General features: G+C 45.3%; 1 protein-coding gene across 2 annotated transcripts in view; it reads left to right on the top strand.

The window, feature by feature from the left end:
• The first annotated feature begins 2636 nt into the window (after positions 1–2636).
• Positions 2637–14883, top strand: part of gcn1 (GCN1 activator of EIF2AK4) — a 39178-nt gene continuing 26931 nt past the window's right edge. The window contains exons 1-22 of one of the 2 annotated variants that reach the window (XM_012849280.3): positions 2637–2711; positions 4664–4766; positions 4857–4920; positions 5044–5175; positions 5700–5808; positions 5960–6058; positions 7030–7167; positions 7251–7428; positions 7515–7589; positions 7729–7857; positions 7945–7995; positions 9588–9686; positions 9886–10059; positions 10144–10296; positions 10396–10488; positions 10578–10653; positions 11998–12157; positions 12271–12460; positions 12548–12672; positions 13731–13909; positions 13993–14086; positions 14693–14806. In XM_012849280.3, coding sequence (XP_012704734.2) covers positions 2694–2711; positions 4664–4766; positions 4857–4920; positions 5044–5175; positions 5700–5808; positions 5960–6058; positions 7030–7167; positions 7251–7428; positions 7515–7589; positions 7729–7857; positions 7945–7995; positions 9588–9686; positions 9886–10059; positions 10144–10296; positions 10396–10488; positions 10578–10653; positions 11998–12157; positions 12271–12460; positions 12548–12672; positions 13731–13909; positions 13993–14086; positions 14693–14806 — 2553 coding nt within the window. In that variant the 5' untranslated portion in view covers positions 2637–2693. The remainder of the gene's footprint in view (positions 2712–4663; positions 4767–4856; positions 4921–5043; positions 5176–5699; positions 5809–5959; positions 6059–7029; positions 7168–7250; positions 7429–7514; positions 7590–7728; positions 7858–7944; positions 7996–9587; positions 9687–9885; positions 10060–10143; positions 10297–10395; positions 10489–10577; positions 10654–11997; positions 12158–12270; positions 12461–12547; positions 12673–13730; positions 13910–13992; positions 14087–14692; positions 14807–14883) is intronic. The other variant, XM_012849296.3, reaches the window with a different exon arrangement.

Raw genomic sequence — 14883 nt, 5'->3', positions numbered from 1 at the left:
ATATAAAACCAGGATAAAGGTTGAAAAATATATACATTTACTTTATTAATAGTTATATTCCTTTAATATCTTTTCAAGTCTCTTTGTCTTCAGTGGATGGAGGTGACCACATTGTGTTGACTTCTGTCTATCTGCATAACTGATGTTAGTTTTCTTTTAAGTACTGAAGATCTGAGGACTTTCTTGATCACAAGTTTGCAGCTCGTTTAATATTTGAACTCTTCCATCTTTTATACCAGCTTGTCCTTGCAGGGGCGCAGGGAGCTGGTACCTATCTCGGTCATTGGGTGAGAGGTGAGCTACACCCTGTACAGGTTGCCAGTTCATCACAGGGACACACACACACACACACACCTAAGGGCAAGGTAGTGTTCAGGTATTGACCTGTTCTCAGCCTCCCCTGGTTCTTTTATCTGGTAATGTGGTGTTTCTATTGTAGACTTCTGTAGTAATAAAAAGACTCTTCAAACCGTAACTATATTTTAACATATTTAATCGAAAAGGCAGAGGAATGTTTACAGACAGAACTATGTTCTCATAACAACACAATGCAACCGGTCCCTGAGAACCTCGTTAGTTACATTAAGTACCAAGAATGTGTCCACCCATTCAGGGCGTTCCCAGTGTGATATCAGCATTCTGTTTATCCCATTGGTAGAGAAGATCTGTAATGCAGACGTCCTTGCTGACACATATCACCCATAAGTGATTCTGTCCAGTCTGAGTATGCCAGACATTTTGCCTTCAGAGTCAGTTTATCTGTAATTTCCATGGCGACCAACTTTGCAGTTCAGTCTCTGTAATCTAGTAGAGAAACCAATCAAGCCAACAATCAAGTTTTTGGACAATGAGAGAAAGTCGGAGTAGCTGGAGAGAACCTATACATGCACAGCATGGAACGTATTATACACATACAAGATGCTAACTCCATGGGATTTGAACTCAGGACATTTGTGCTGCAAGGTGACAGTGCACCATTGTGCAGCTTCATTTAATCTCTAAGATCGAAAGTCCTGCTGGAATGCCATAACTGTACTGCCTGCCGCACACAACCTCAATCAAAATATTCTAACCACAACTGGACCAAGCCTGTTCTATGAAAATTGTTCCTGACCAGGTTGGAGAGCTGCATCATCCAGAGCACCTATAGGCCAGCAGAATCACTGAGTGATACTGAGAAACCACACCTACTAAGAAATAAAATCACATATGGGGTTTCCCAAGGGTCCATCCTGGGTCCCCTCCTATTCAATATCTACATGCTCCCTCAAGCTCAGATCATAAAAAACAACATCAGTTACCATGATCACCTTGTCACACAGCTCTACATCACCTTGTCATCACAGGTGACTATGAACCCATTCAAGCGCTGAGTAAATGCATTGAAGAAATCAATGCATGCATGTGCCAAAATCTTCCTCAGTTGAACAAAAACAAAACTGCAGCAATAAGTTTTCAACCAATACATGAGCGATCAAAAGTTAAGACACAGTTTCAGCTGTTTCATCTAGTAACCACTGATCAAGCCCGAAATCTGGATGTTCTGGTGGACTTTGACCTAAACCTCCAAAAGATTCTAAACACAATTACAAAGTCGGCCTTCTATCACCTGAAGAACATTTCGATTAAAGGGCTAATGTCTCAGCAGGACCTGGAAAAACTAATTCATGTGTTCATTTTTAGTCCAGTCGATTACTGCAACGTTGTCTTCACTGGTCGGCCTAAAAAGTGGATCAGACAGCTGCAGTCGGTCCAGAACTCTGCTGCCTCACTCACTAAGACTAACAAAGTAGAGCACATCTCTCCAGTTCTAAAGTCCTTTCACTGGCAACTGCTCCCTGTATCTCAGAGAATAGACTTAGAAGATACTCCTGTTAGTCTATAAATCCCTGAATGGCTTAGCACCAAAATACAGCAGACTTGCTGCCAGTGTATCAACCCTCCAGATCACTCAGGTCTTCTGGCTCAAATCTACTCCATACCCAGAACAAAAACCATACAGAGGGGAAGCAGCATTTAGTTCTTATGCTCCCCTTATCTTGAACAAACTTCTAGAAGACTGTAACACTGTTGAAACCCTTAGTTCCTTTAAATCAAGGTTAAAACCCTATTTGTTTAGAGTTGTCTTTAAATGTCAAGGTTGAAGTTTGTAGTCCAACTTGTCGTATATCTTACAGCCTGTTGCTACTTTTCCCCTGTAATGTGCTTTCCTCTGTAATGTCTTCTGTTTCATGTACAGTACTTTGAATCGCCTTACTCAAAAGCGCTTTATAAATAAACTTGCCTTGCCCTACTCACTGAAAGCATCTGTAGAGCAATCAGGACCTCAGTAAGGTTGACACAGTCAGCAGTGCTGAAAAGGGGTTTTGTCTTAGTGCACACTTTTGTTATTTGGGAGTGATTAGTGTGGGGACTGAGGGAAGGTTTGAGTCTCATTCATTGCAGAGCAGCTCTTCAGCAGTGGATCTACGTAGTCCTCACTCAGTCTGGATTGTCAACAAGCCTGAAACAGAAGCAGAACCTGCAAATCCCGTTTGTGTCAACCATAGACATATATAAACTTATATAGACTTATATTATGTCTATGGTGTCAACGCCACAACTTGTGGCCCCGAAGTGGAAAAGGGGGACGGGTAAGCAGTCTTGACCCGGAAGTGACTCCGACAAGTTCTTCCTGCAACAAGACCGGCATTATGGCAGCGGACACGCAGGTTTGTGTGCTGGGATATTTAAATGCAGCCTAAAGGCTTTGAAGACGTTCGCCCCGTTCAGCGGAAGGCAACATTTGAACAAATTCTGCTAGTCTTCACCAAACAGCTCTCCCCTGTTTGGCCAGTTATGGAGAAACGGTGGCAGAAGTTAGCAGCGGCTAGCTAGCAGGCTGTTAGCTGGATGCTAGGTGTAGCCTCGGTAATGTGGCTGCTGCTGCTGACGACATGCTGCTGCTCCTGCTGCCAGCATGTCTGCTGACTGAACACAGCTGGCGGGGCTCCGCTAGAACACACCGCTTGTTGCTCCTCTAACCAGGCTTCCCGGAGCCAAGCTCTCTGTTTTTAAACCTCCACTGATCAGATTTACTAAACGTGATGAGTAAAGAAAGGGACGAGCAGAGTTAGCTTAGTGACGCCCTCCAGAACCTCCGAGGCTTCTGATCAGAACAGCTTACTGGTGTCTGGGAAGGTTGGGGGTCGAACCTGCGACCTTTTCTCCGGCTGGAAAACAGCTAAAACTGTTGCACTCAGCGGGAGGAGGCTGTTTTATTGCGAGCTCATTTGGTATTTAGGTTAAATCATAACACTACAGAATTTATAAACCTGTCATTTAAAGTTTTCCATGAGCCCAGAGGATGTTTGCAGAAAGACAAACTGTGTGTTACCTGTTGATTCATCAAAACGCGATTTCTGTACACCTGTTAAAGATTTACATACAATATTAATCATCTTCATTGACCGCCTAAGATTTAAATACACATCAACATCTTCCCTAATAGATTCCAGTGATGCATTTATGTGGTTTATGCTCTTTTCGTTATTGGGTCTGTCATGATTTTTTCTTTAAATTAATGTTGATTTGTTATGTCATTTAGAAAAAGCATAACTCTGTGGGTATTATTATGCTGAGACAGCCTTCCGAGCCGTATTATTATTATTATTATGCATGCACCAATCAGTCAGCCAGAGATGGGAATCGGCCAATCTTCCCGTTATCTTTGATCAACAGGACAAAGTGCAAGGAAATAAAAAGGTTTCATGAACACATCAGCTGTCAGAGCTCCCTCCATGTTCTGTGGGAAAACATAAAACCTCGTGTACTTTAACGCACTTTTATTTATTTTTTTAGTTGAAGAAAAATCCAATAAAGGTTGAAGCGTTGATGTCGTAACCAGGATAGCCGCTTAATCCCTTCATTTTCCTTTGGATTCAGACCTATTATCCTTTATCAAGGAACCTGCCACACACGGTTTCTCCTATTTGTTGTAGTTCTTAAAATATATATTCTGAAATCTGAGTTGTTAAGACTCAGATTGGCAGGTCAGACAAAACCAGCATCGGCCTGGAAAAATCTGATCGGTGCACATCTGATCCTGATTTCTTTGGGTTCACTATTGAAAGTATGGGCCACCATGTAGAGCAAAGCTTTATCTATTTCAACGTCTTTTCATGAAAGTGATTGAGGGAGAGGTTTCAGTTTTTCTTTGCTGGAGGCATTCAGTAGAGGACGAACCAGATGGCAAACATTTTATACACATAATTTATTGTTTTCCCATGATAAATTCTTCTGAGACACTGAACTTGAATTAGTTTTTTATCCAGTGCTTTAAATCTAGTTTCTGTAGTGGTGGGTCTAGTGTAGACTTTTTGTTAATATCCATATGATGAAAAAAATTATAGCCTTTATGTGTCAACAAAGCATCGGTTTATTTCTCTCATACTGACCTGTACTCTAGATTGGCAAATCATGTAGTCTGATCTCTCTTCAGGCCCAGTTTACTGTCTACGGAAACAGTTTTTTTCTGTGTCCTCCTAGTTTTTTGAAACAATGTAAACACTGTCAGAGTTGTTTATCGTGTCCCCTACTTTAGATGAACAGGAAGCTCGGTATATATTGCGTTCCACGCTGTTGGATCTCTCAGCCTTAACTCTCGATGTGATTCTAACTCCAGGTTTCAGACATCCTGAAGAAATTCGCTGTAAAAGTGACCACAGCCAGCATTAAGGAGCGCAAGGAGATCTACGGCGATCTGAAAGAGTGTCTGAAGGGCAAAGGTAAGGCGTGCTTTTGCCATCTGCTTCATCATAAGCTGGCTTGGACCGAGCCTGGGTCTTTAAAACACTGTTTGTGTATTTTTGCCGTAGAGTTACCAGAGCCTGCTGTCAGAGGACTGTGCAAGCTCTTCTGCCTCACTCCACACAGATATCGGTAGGTTTGTGTTGTCACCTGGAAGACCTCACCAAAATGAGCTGTTTTTTTTTTAAATTATGTGTGCTTTGTGTGTTTCGGTTTTTGCTGCTTTTGTATCTTATTTGCTGTTGTGTCATTTAGGGATGCTGCGTCACGCAGAGAGCTGCTCTCTGTCATTGGCCAGCTGGCTGAGAGACAGCCCGATGTCCTGGTGTCCGGCCTCCTCCAGGGCCTTTTGACCTGTGGCGTCATCAGTAGAAACGGGGAGCCAAGGTATGGCTAAAAGCTATTCTTCATGCTAATTCGTCTTTTTACTGTTGGAAAACCTGGTTATTTGCCTTTAAATGGAGCCACGTTTTCAACGAAAATAAGCTTTTGGGTTGAGCAGCAGAGATAAGTAATCCCTGGATTAGCACCGTGGCATGGACAGAATTTCCTTTTCCAAGCTGATTCTGCAGACAGGCCGCTCCATCCTATGCATCCCCAGGTTCTGGAGGAAGTCTCTGATAAAGCCCGCTCTGTGGGGGCGGAGTGTGGGTCCTAAGAATGGAGATGTGGGATCAGCTGTGGTTGCAGGATCTCATCTCTGCCTTGTTTTTCCATAAGAGGAGATGCTGCCCCTCAGCATCACTCTTCCTCCACCAAAAGCTGCTTGTCGTTGGCAGAGAGGATTTAGGCAGTTTTCACTGGTGCAACCCATTAATTCATCTCTGCTGCTCGACCCTACAGAAGCGTTTTGCCACATTCGCTAGTCGTTGCCTCTGCCTCTTCTCATGCTCGGCTCACTTTGTTTGCAGCAAAAGCACCGGCTCTGCCGCCTTCATAGGCTTGTCCTGGACCTGCCTTTTAATTCCCAAAGTGTTTTCTGCACCAGAGAAAAGAGAAGGACCCACCTGGAAAAAAATGGTCAGATTTTTCTTCTTATTGTTGCTTTTAAAGCGAAACAACAGAACGGTGAACCCGAAGTCGTTGTTTTTTTTGGCCCATTGAGACAGAGGTGGTACATGTTGGTGGTCCGGGGGTCGCCGTGCTTCATGTAATCTGTCATTTGCCACAGGTGGAGGTTCAGAGCCTTCTCGTGGCGGAGGTGGTGGGTGGAGCCAAAACCACAGCGAAGAAATCAAGCCTTAAGAATCTCTGTCACCTCTGGGAAGAAGTGAGTAAGCCATTATTGAACTGTGGTTCCAGCCCCCAGCCTCCCCGGCTGCATGTTGGACAAACCAGCTGTACTGAAGTAAAATGAGTTGATCAGTTGGTGTCAGGAACGATCTGTTTGGCATTATAGCATTAAAAAAAAGCTTTCTGTTACTGAGTATGGACGTGATCGCTCTATGCGTCACTCTGAACAGTAATCAGAACATGATATGGATTGTTAACAGGGAAAACTGATGGAAAAGGTTTTCACAACACCTTTGTGTCATTATTAAAACATCTGGTTCTGACCACAAACAGCTAGAAGGCTTGTTAATCAAATGAGCTGTCTTAGGCATCAGGCTGCTCCTTTTATCAGCTTTCTCACAAGGATACCTGGCAGAAGGATAAACAATACAAAAAAGTCGGGACGGCAATGCTTCCACACACTTTTAACCTTAATTGGAAAGTTTATTGGGTCCACTTCTTTCCAGACCTTCTTCTGGCAAATCTCTGAAAACCCTCAGATAATTGCAGAGAACAAGTAGAGCTCATTTGGACGAAGTTTTTCTCTTTGAAAAGCTGAAGCGCTGCTTATTTAGCCAACTGTAGGACAGCGTGGTTGGGCGTTGATGATTTGGGCGTGTTTAGCTGCAACAGGGCTTGGTCTCCTTGTATTCACTCAGTTGGCCATAAACACCTGTGCTGTGTTTACCAAACTATTCTCAGGTTAAACGGGAAGTCTGTTCCCAAACAGGACTGCGAGCTTAAACATCAAGCCAAATTTCCAGCAGAGAACTGAAAAAGAAAACAACTGAGGTGTTAAAATGGCCTAGTCAAAGTCCAAACCTCAGCCTGATTTAAACGCGATGGTGGGTCCTTTTAGAGCTCAGAGACGGGTCGCTCCGGTTGATCTCATGACTTTGGTGTTCAGGAAGTACTGTGATGCGCATGGAGGCTGAACGTGGGACTGAGTTAACATCTGTTTGCCTCCAGCAGAAGCCTGGACTGGTTGATCACTACATCAGCACCCTGTTGACTCTGGACCAGAGCCCTACAACCCTGCCCATGCTGGGGGTGTGCTTGGACTTCTGCTCCGCCCAGAAGGACAAGGCTACAATAGAGAAACACAAGGCGAGTTCATTTAGACGTGAGCTGTCGCTTGTTAAATAACGTTGAGGCTTTTAAACTAGCTGCCGTTTGCCTCTGTCTCACAGAGCGCCCTGTTGGACCTTTACATAAAGTCAGTCCTGATGAGCAAAACCAAGCCGCAGCAGCACATTTTGGACAAGAGCGGCTCCTTACTGCGTCACGTCACCCACTCGGAGTTCAAGGAGCTGCTGCTGCCCGCCCTGCAGAAGACCATGCTCCGCAGTCCAGAGAACGCCATGCAGAGTGAGACTCCCGTCGTCGCTCGTGGCTTTTAACGGTTCAGTGTAAACCCCGTGCCGTCAGTCAGGGTGCTGTTCGTGTCTTTTCAGCCGTCTCCTGCCTGCTGTCCGCTGTAACTCTGGATCTCAGCCAGTATGCCATGGATATCGGAAAGGCCATAGCAAGTAAGGCCCAAACGCACTCTGTTGACTCAGAGTTGCTCAACCCCCCCAGAACAATTTTGGCTCATGGACTAAAAATAAATCACCTGGTAGCTTCAACAAAACGATTAGGTTTCATTTTGCCTCTGGCCTGGTGTTTTAGGCCAGCTGAAGGCCAATAACGCCCAGCTGATGGAGGAAGCTGTCAAGGCCATGGAGAACCTGGCCCAGCAGTGCAGCGACGCCACTGCAGTGCAGGACATCGTCACCCACCTTTTCAAGATTCTCGGAGGTGAGCGTTTAATTTTCCGCCCAGATGGAAGCACTTTACTAACTTTGTTTAGTTTGCCAGCCTGACGTGTTCCTGTTGTGCTTGCAGGGTCTGAAGGGAAGCTCACAGTTGTCGCCCAAAAAATGAACGTGTTGTCAGGTGAGACGTCGTAAATGTGGATTTGTTTACCGCAATATGCAACATTAACGCAATACTGTATAATCTGGACTATAAGTTTCACTTTTTTTTCTTAGTTTGGCCGATCCTGCGACTTATAGTCAGGTGCGACTTGTATATCAATTTTAAATGGTAAATTATACTGACCAACATAAACCGAGGTGTAAACATTACTGTCTATAGCCACAAGAGGGCGCTCTAGGCTTGAGAAAACTATATGCTGCTCCTGTACCACTTAAAAATGTATTAAAATATTAACTTCTAGACACCAAATATAGAAAATATGTTTATATGTTCATTCGCTGTTTCAGTCTGCATTAATGCAGCATGGTGCAGCTAGAAGGGCCCAGACCACGACAGAACCCTGTGAAGCTAATAACAGCTAGCGCTAGCTTACAGCTCTGTTGTCCAGGGGGTTTACAACTTTGTTGATACACATGAGCTTTATGTTGCTCCGAAACATCCGTGTCATACTGTTAGCTTTAGCATGTAGCGCCGTTACGCTCACGGTCTATTTTCAGATTAATTAGACCCAAATACTCTGATGAGAACTTTACCCTGTAACTTTTCACATGGTTGGAGCAAAGAAAGAGGGATCTGGAAGCGTCGCTCTGCACAGTCGCTCTAGATCATGAAGAGTCCGTGACCCTCATCCATGCGCTCTCCTCTTCAACTCAGCACACATGTTTTCCAGGGCATGTGGGTCTGGGGACTAAGATGGCCATGGGCAATGGTTGACGTTGAGTCCAGTGAACCATTTCTCAATTGGACAAATTGTCTTGGATCATTATCCTGCTGAAAAGACTCATTAGTGATTCGTTTTCAGTTTACCCATAGAGTCCACCACATTTTTATAAAAATTCTTCTGGTATTTCAGAGTTTATACAATTTTACCCTCTTGGCAAGGCAAGGCAAGTTTATATCTAAGGCACTTTTCAAAACAAAACGTTTACCAGGTTCCCTGGGCCTTTGGAAGAGAAAAACACCCACAGCACCACGGATCCACCAGCATACATGGAACCGTGGACAGGAGGTGCTTTCATCATTCTGTGTTTCTGCTGCAGCGTTGTCGCTGACAGCTCAGTGATCTGATGATTCGCTCTCATCTGACCAAAGCCCAGAGTTCAGGTCAAACTCACAGTGGTGTTTAGTCTACATGTTTACGTTGGTGATGGTAGGACAGAAACGGCGTGAGGCCCTGCCTGGTGCAGTGAGCTGTGGAGATGCTTTTTTCCTTCCTTTACCACCCTGCCTGCCCGGTGGTCTGCAGCTGCCTCTGTGAGCTTCTTATTCATCATGAAAGATAATGTATTAGTAGTGAAAACCACACAGAACCTCTTATTAATTATTTCATATCTATAATGCTTTAATTCCATATATTGAACCTAGCTTGTTCCGAGGTCTTGCCTGTCTAATCAAACATGTATTTTGGATCATATTCCTACTGAAAAAAAAAGTGTTCTGCTTAAGGGTTGTCCTCGTTTTTTCCATGTGAGTACATGCTGCTGGGAAAAAAGGCTGTAAATTTGTAAGCCTGTGAATAAGAGCGAATGTTTTTGTCCTCGTCTCCTAAGGCATTGGCAGCTGCAGCCGTCATGCGGCGTCGGGAACGTCCAGTCAGACTCTCAGCTCTGCAGTCACCGTGATGTTCATCCCATACTTACAACAGGAAGGTATGGCTGCTCCCCGTTCACCTCACACCAGAAACTCCCCTCAGTCAGCTGCTGCAGCGGCCGTGCTGTCCTGTCCCAGTCTTGGTGCTGTCCTGTCCCAGTCTTGGTGCTGTCCTGTCCCAGTCTTGGTGCTGTGCTGTCCTGTCCCAGTCTTGGTGCTGTCCTGTCCCAGTCTAGAGCGGATGTCCTCTGTTTTCAGTTCACGAGGGCACCCTGGTGCACGCCGTGTCTGTGCTGTCTCAGTGGAGCAGCCGCCTCACGGTGGAGGTTCCTGCCGCTCTGCTGGACTGGTTCAAGAAGGCCTTCACTCTGAAGACCTCCACCTCTGCAGTGCGCCACGCCTACCTTCAGACCATGCTGGGGGCCTTTAAAGGTAAGTCCCCACTGAGCTGAGAGCTGCAGATTCTTCAGCTGCTCCCAGGCCGCTCATCGTTTCATCACCTGCCTCGGCTCTTAGGCGACACCTTGGCCCAGTCCTCGGACCTCGTTCCCCTGCTCCTCCAAACTGTTGAGAAAGCTGCGGCGCAAATCTCCCAGCATGCTCTGCTGGCCGAGGGTGTTGCCGCTTCAGTCCTTTTGAGCCGACTTGCGCTGCTTGAGACGCAAACGGGTGAGACTTTGTTTTCAGTCACGACCCTTTAAACAATCTCCGATATGATTCAAGACCAACGAGGCTTAAAACTGATGGAAACTTTCTTTCTGTCTTCAGAGGCTAAATTCAGCAGCTTTTGGAACCTGATCTTAGACGAGAAGAAGCCATTATTTACCACAGAGAAGTTCCTCTCCCAAGGCAGTGAAGAGAGTAAGCAGGACTGAGGAATTCAGCCTTTGAAATGTGTGAAAGCATGATGACGGCTAACAGGACTTGTTTCTTCCTCCCTGTGTGTGTAGCGCTGCTCGCTGTGCTGCAGCTCTGTGAGAGGCTGTTTCTGGACCACGCTCACCGACTCAACGCCAGCAAGTCACAGTGAGTCCGTCCAGCTGTGGCTCAGAATGACTCGTTTGATCAGGCCTTTCTTCACGATAAGTTCTGGCTGGATACTTAATGGCTCCTTTTCACAGGATTGGTGGAGTTGTTTTGAATATTTTGGTTTCCAGGCTCAGACCAGGCGTGGGGCATGTTTCTATCATACAGTAGTTGAGATGAGAGCTATTCAGCAGCCTAGTGGTGGTCTGCTTCCTTCCTATACCTGTTCTGTTGTGTTTGGGAGGACGGTCCTTCTGGAATCGCCACATTTCTGGAGTTTCTGCCATGCAGCTGTTGATTTAAGGCAAAGTTAAAGACATTATGGGCCGTCTTCCTCCTCTTTCGTTATTTGCTCAGTTCGTACAACGAACCGCTACAAAACGTTTCCACAGCATGATGCAACGGTTTGTTCAATGTTCTTTGGCTATCCAAATACACTTATAGAGCAAGGACTCTTTAGGCAAAACAGAAGTGTGTCAGTAGTCGCCATGATAAGCGCTGTCCGGATAGTGCAGTCAGTAAGGAAGGCTCCCTCTCACATCTGGTTTAGCCTAGGAACCCCACGATGTCCCTTACTGGTGCTAAGAACCCTTAAGGTATCCCACAATCCTTTGTGTGACATGACGTATCAGCACAGCTCAACTCACAGAAATCAATGAAAATGTCAGGAGAGAAGAGAGTGCGCACTTTGTAGGTCATTTTTAGAAGGCTGTAGGTCCAGATTTGGCTAGCATCATCCATGTGTTTCCGTCACGTAATGACGACAGGGATAAAAGCTGTCTGAGATCGGCACAGCACTCCGAAGCTCCTTTTCTCTCCATGATAGTCCTAACTGTTGACCCCATGAAAGGTTACAGAACAGGAGCTAGGAGCTATTATTAAGGGTCTTAAAACCCCACTGTATCTCTTCAGTGGGAGCAAAAAGCTCAACCTTTGTCTAGTTTGACCATCAGCGTTTTAATCAGTAGCTTTTTAGTTTGTCCATGTAGACAGCTGCTAATTTCCACCAAGCTTGACCGAGTTCCTTATTTAGTCAGCACCTTCTCAGTTTGTAGTGAAAGCCATCTTGCTTCACTGGTGACTCTAGTGTTCAGGCGTTCCTAGTCTATGTCAGACATGACCTTGGTGGTAAGTTAGAGGGTTGAAACCCGGACAAATTTGGTTGTTCTAACAGACAAAGATCTCAAGCACAGGTCCAAATTGGTTTTATCAAACTCCTTGATCTGAACTGCACAGATAATTAGTGGATTATCATTAAAAGCCGGCTCCATGCCAGGAAGCCCACCACGTTATCTGATTTCTGCCTGGGCTCATCTTGTCTCCCTGTGTGCCTCCGCTCTGCAGGATGTACCATTACGCCACAGTGGCAGTGCTGTTGTCTCAGAGCTGGCGTGTGAGGAAGAGGGCGCAGCAGTCCGTCAGGAAGCTGCTCTCCTCTCTGGGTGGATCCAATCTGGCTCGCGGCCTTCTCGGAGAACTACGGGTCGTCATCAACAAACACAAAGTACGCCGCTCGTTCCCTCTGCACACGCCAAAGAGAAGGCTTCAAACTGCTATTGTACCAGATTAAAGAATCAGGATTATTTGCTGACGGTCTCAATGATGTCAAACGTCCAGGTTCTGCCTCAGGACGTCCTGGTGTCGGAGTCAGGGGAGCTGACAGAGCTCGGTCGCAGCTACGTTCCTCCTCGTGTCCTGCTGGATGCCTTGTGTGTCGTTTGCTCAGCTGCCAGCCAGTGGGGCGACCCGGCCGAAGCCGAGAACGTGGCCATGGAGACCCTCATCGTTGCTCATCATCCCTCTATAGGTACAGGGATGAGCTGCTCTCCGGTTTCTAACCGTGGAGATCCTGAGGAACGCCGTGTTGATGCTGTCCTCCTGTTTCCTTTTTCAGTCAACGCTCGCCCTGGCTTGTGGCCTGTTCTGCTCGCCTCCATGAATATACGAGCTGAGGAACTTATTGAAAAGAACCTTGAAGCTATCCTGCCGCAGCTGCTGGAGGTCAACGCTGACAGCCAGGTCTGATGAGAACAAACTCTTCCCATTAACACGAGACTCACTAATCAGAGAGTTTAGCCTATTTCCAATCACAGATTTCATAGATCCTATGACCCGATTCTGATTTCCTTAAATAACAACAAAGTACTTTTTTTCTGCTTTTTCTGATGAACATTTTCTAATTACCGTACAAAGATAACTGACTGGGAAGTGCATCTGTAGGGTGAAGTTACAGAGCTGAGTTTGAGTTAATAAAGAAATGTGCCTAATCTCCTTTACTACTCAAACTTTTTTTCAAGGTTTTCAGTTTTTAACCACAAGATTACTTAAAAAAAACAAAACAACTTTGTCCGGCTTAAAAAAAGAAGAAAAGGCTGTAATTTGCTTTATGCTGTTTAAAATTATATTGTGGTGCATGCCAGGGTTTAGGTAGCCTTCCTGTCATGGAGGATCATTAAGCGTTAGTGTTAGAACCAGAGGCAGCATTACATGTATTTTATATCAGCGGCTAGCGTGTTTAACTAATAAAGTAAGTAGACATTGACCTTAACTGACAGATTTCCTAATTCAGGATGATCTGTGACGGTCGTCATCAGAAGGCTAAAAGGAGCAACTTTGCTGTAAAGCACTAAGCTTCCTGTTAGCTGCTAACGGCTAACTCCCGGTTGTAGTTAGCCTGACGAACAGATGCACGCCTCCTGTGGATCAAACTACCGTTTCGTCTCTAAAAGCAATAAGCTATATATGTTCAAACATGGCAGCGATACTGAAAATAGCAGAGTTTTCTTCCCTCGGTAGCAACTTCCAAACAGAAGAGTGTTGTTAACATTTATGTACATATTTACATCCAGTGGTCAGAAAAAGCTCAGGTCCTTGCCGGTTGATCCAGCATAAAATCTGTCCAGCATAAAGTCTTATTTCTAGATGGACGTCTAATATTAACATTTCTTCACATGATTAAAGAGTTTCTAAATCATTTCTCCCTTGTTTAATTATGTCTTTTTTTATAGATTGTAGATGCACATCAACAGCATCACAGAGACTTTTAGTGCGTGAATATTTAGTCTCCTTTTTGGCAGGCGGTGAAAAATGCCGTAGGCGCCCTCAGCGTCCTCTCCCCAAACAAGCTGTTGCCGCGGGTGATGGTTCACGTCATCGAAGGCCTGTCCCAGCCCACTCTGCTGCAAGTCACCAGGGAGGAGTACGCCATCATGCAGACCCCTGATGGAGAACTGTACGATAACAGCATCATCCAGAGGTAACGCTCAGCCGTTCTCTCAGCTGGCCGGGCTTTCTGCATGTCTGCCGGCTGTTCATCCGCTCCTCCCCTCCACTCTGCAGCGCCCAGAAGGAAAACACCAAGAAAGTCAACATGAAGAGAGAAAACAAGGCCTACTCCTACAAGGAGCAGATCATTGAACTGGAGTTACAGGAGGTAGAGTATACTTGTCACCGAGTCTCCACCAGCCGTGTTTCCATTTCAGCAAAAAAAAGAAAACACGCATCGGACGTGTTTCCATCTACTGGTTTGTAGCGAATTAACCGAATTGACGTTGGCTGTAATAAACAGGAAGTAGAGGTTGGTAACTAGTACAGACCACAGATCAGTGATGGAGCCAGGATTTAATGATTGTGGAGATTTAAAAATAAAAATAACGGATGGACTAAACAATGCTCGCGTCTCTCCGTCGCTCCACACGTACCTGTTGTTGCTTCCTGCTCTGTTTCCGAGCATTCTGGGAATATTCAGGAAGACGCCGGCAGCAGAAACTGCTGATCAGTCATGTGAGGTAAACGCTCGCTACGTCTGAACTGATTCGACAATTGTGTTTCCATCTCCTCTTTAGCGCATTTACTGCTTTTCAAAAAAAGTCCCAAACCACCTCAAGCAGGCGTATTTAGCGACTTAATTCGAATTATGCTGTTTCCATCAACCTGTTCTAATGCAAAAATGCGCTTTAAAAAACGTTGATGGAAACACGACTGTTAATTTGTCCCCAAAATGTGTTTTAACCATGCTTCCTCCTGTTTCATTGTGCAGGAGATGAAGAGGAAAAAAGGCATCAAAGATGAAGTGCAGTTAACCAGCAAACAAAAGGAAATGATTCAGAACCAGCTGGAGAAGGAGTCAGCTGTTCGCAAGAGACTCCAGGGGGTACGGTTTATAATTCAGAGAAAACCCTAACAAATTCTATTCGACAGCATTCCTGCTTGTTTCTTTTCCTCATGGTG

The sequence above is a fragment of the Fundulus heteroclitus genome, chromosome 12, assembly GCF_011125445.2.
Source record: "Fundulus heteroclitus isolate FHET01 chromosome 12, MU-UCD_Fhet_4.1, whole genome shotgun sequence".
Lineage (NCBI taxonomy): Eukaryota > Metazoa > Chordata > Actinopteri > Cyprinodontiformes > Fundulidae > Fundulus > Fundulus heteroclitus.
The sequence above is the reverse complement of the archived record's forward strand: the minus strand, read 5'-3'. Positions and strand labels throughout refer to the sequence as shown.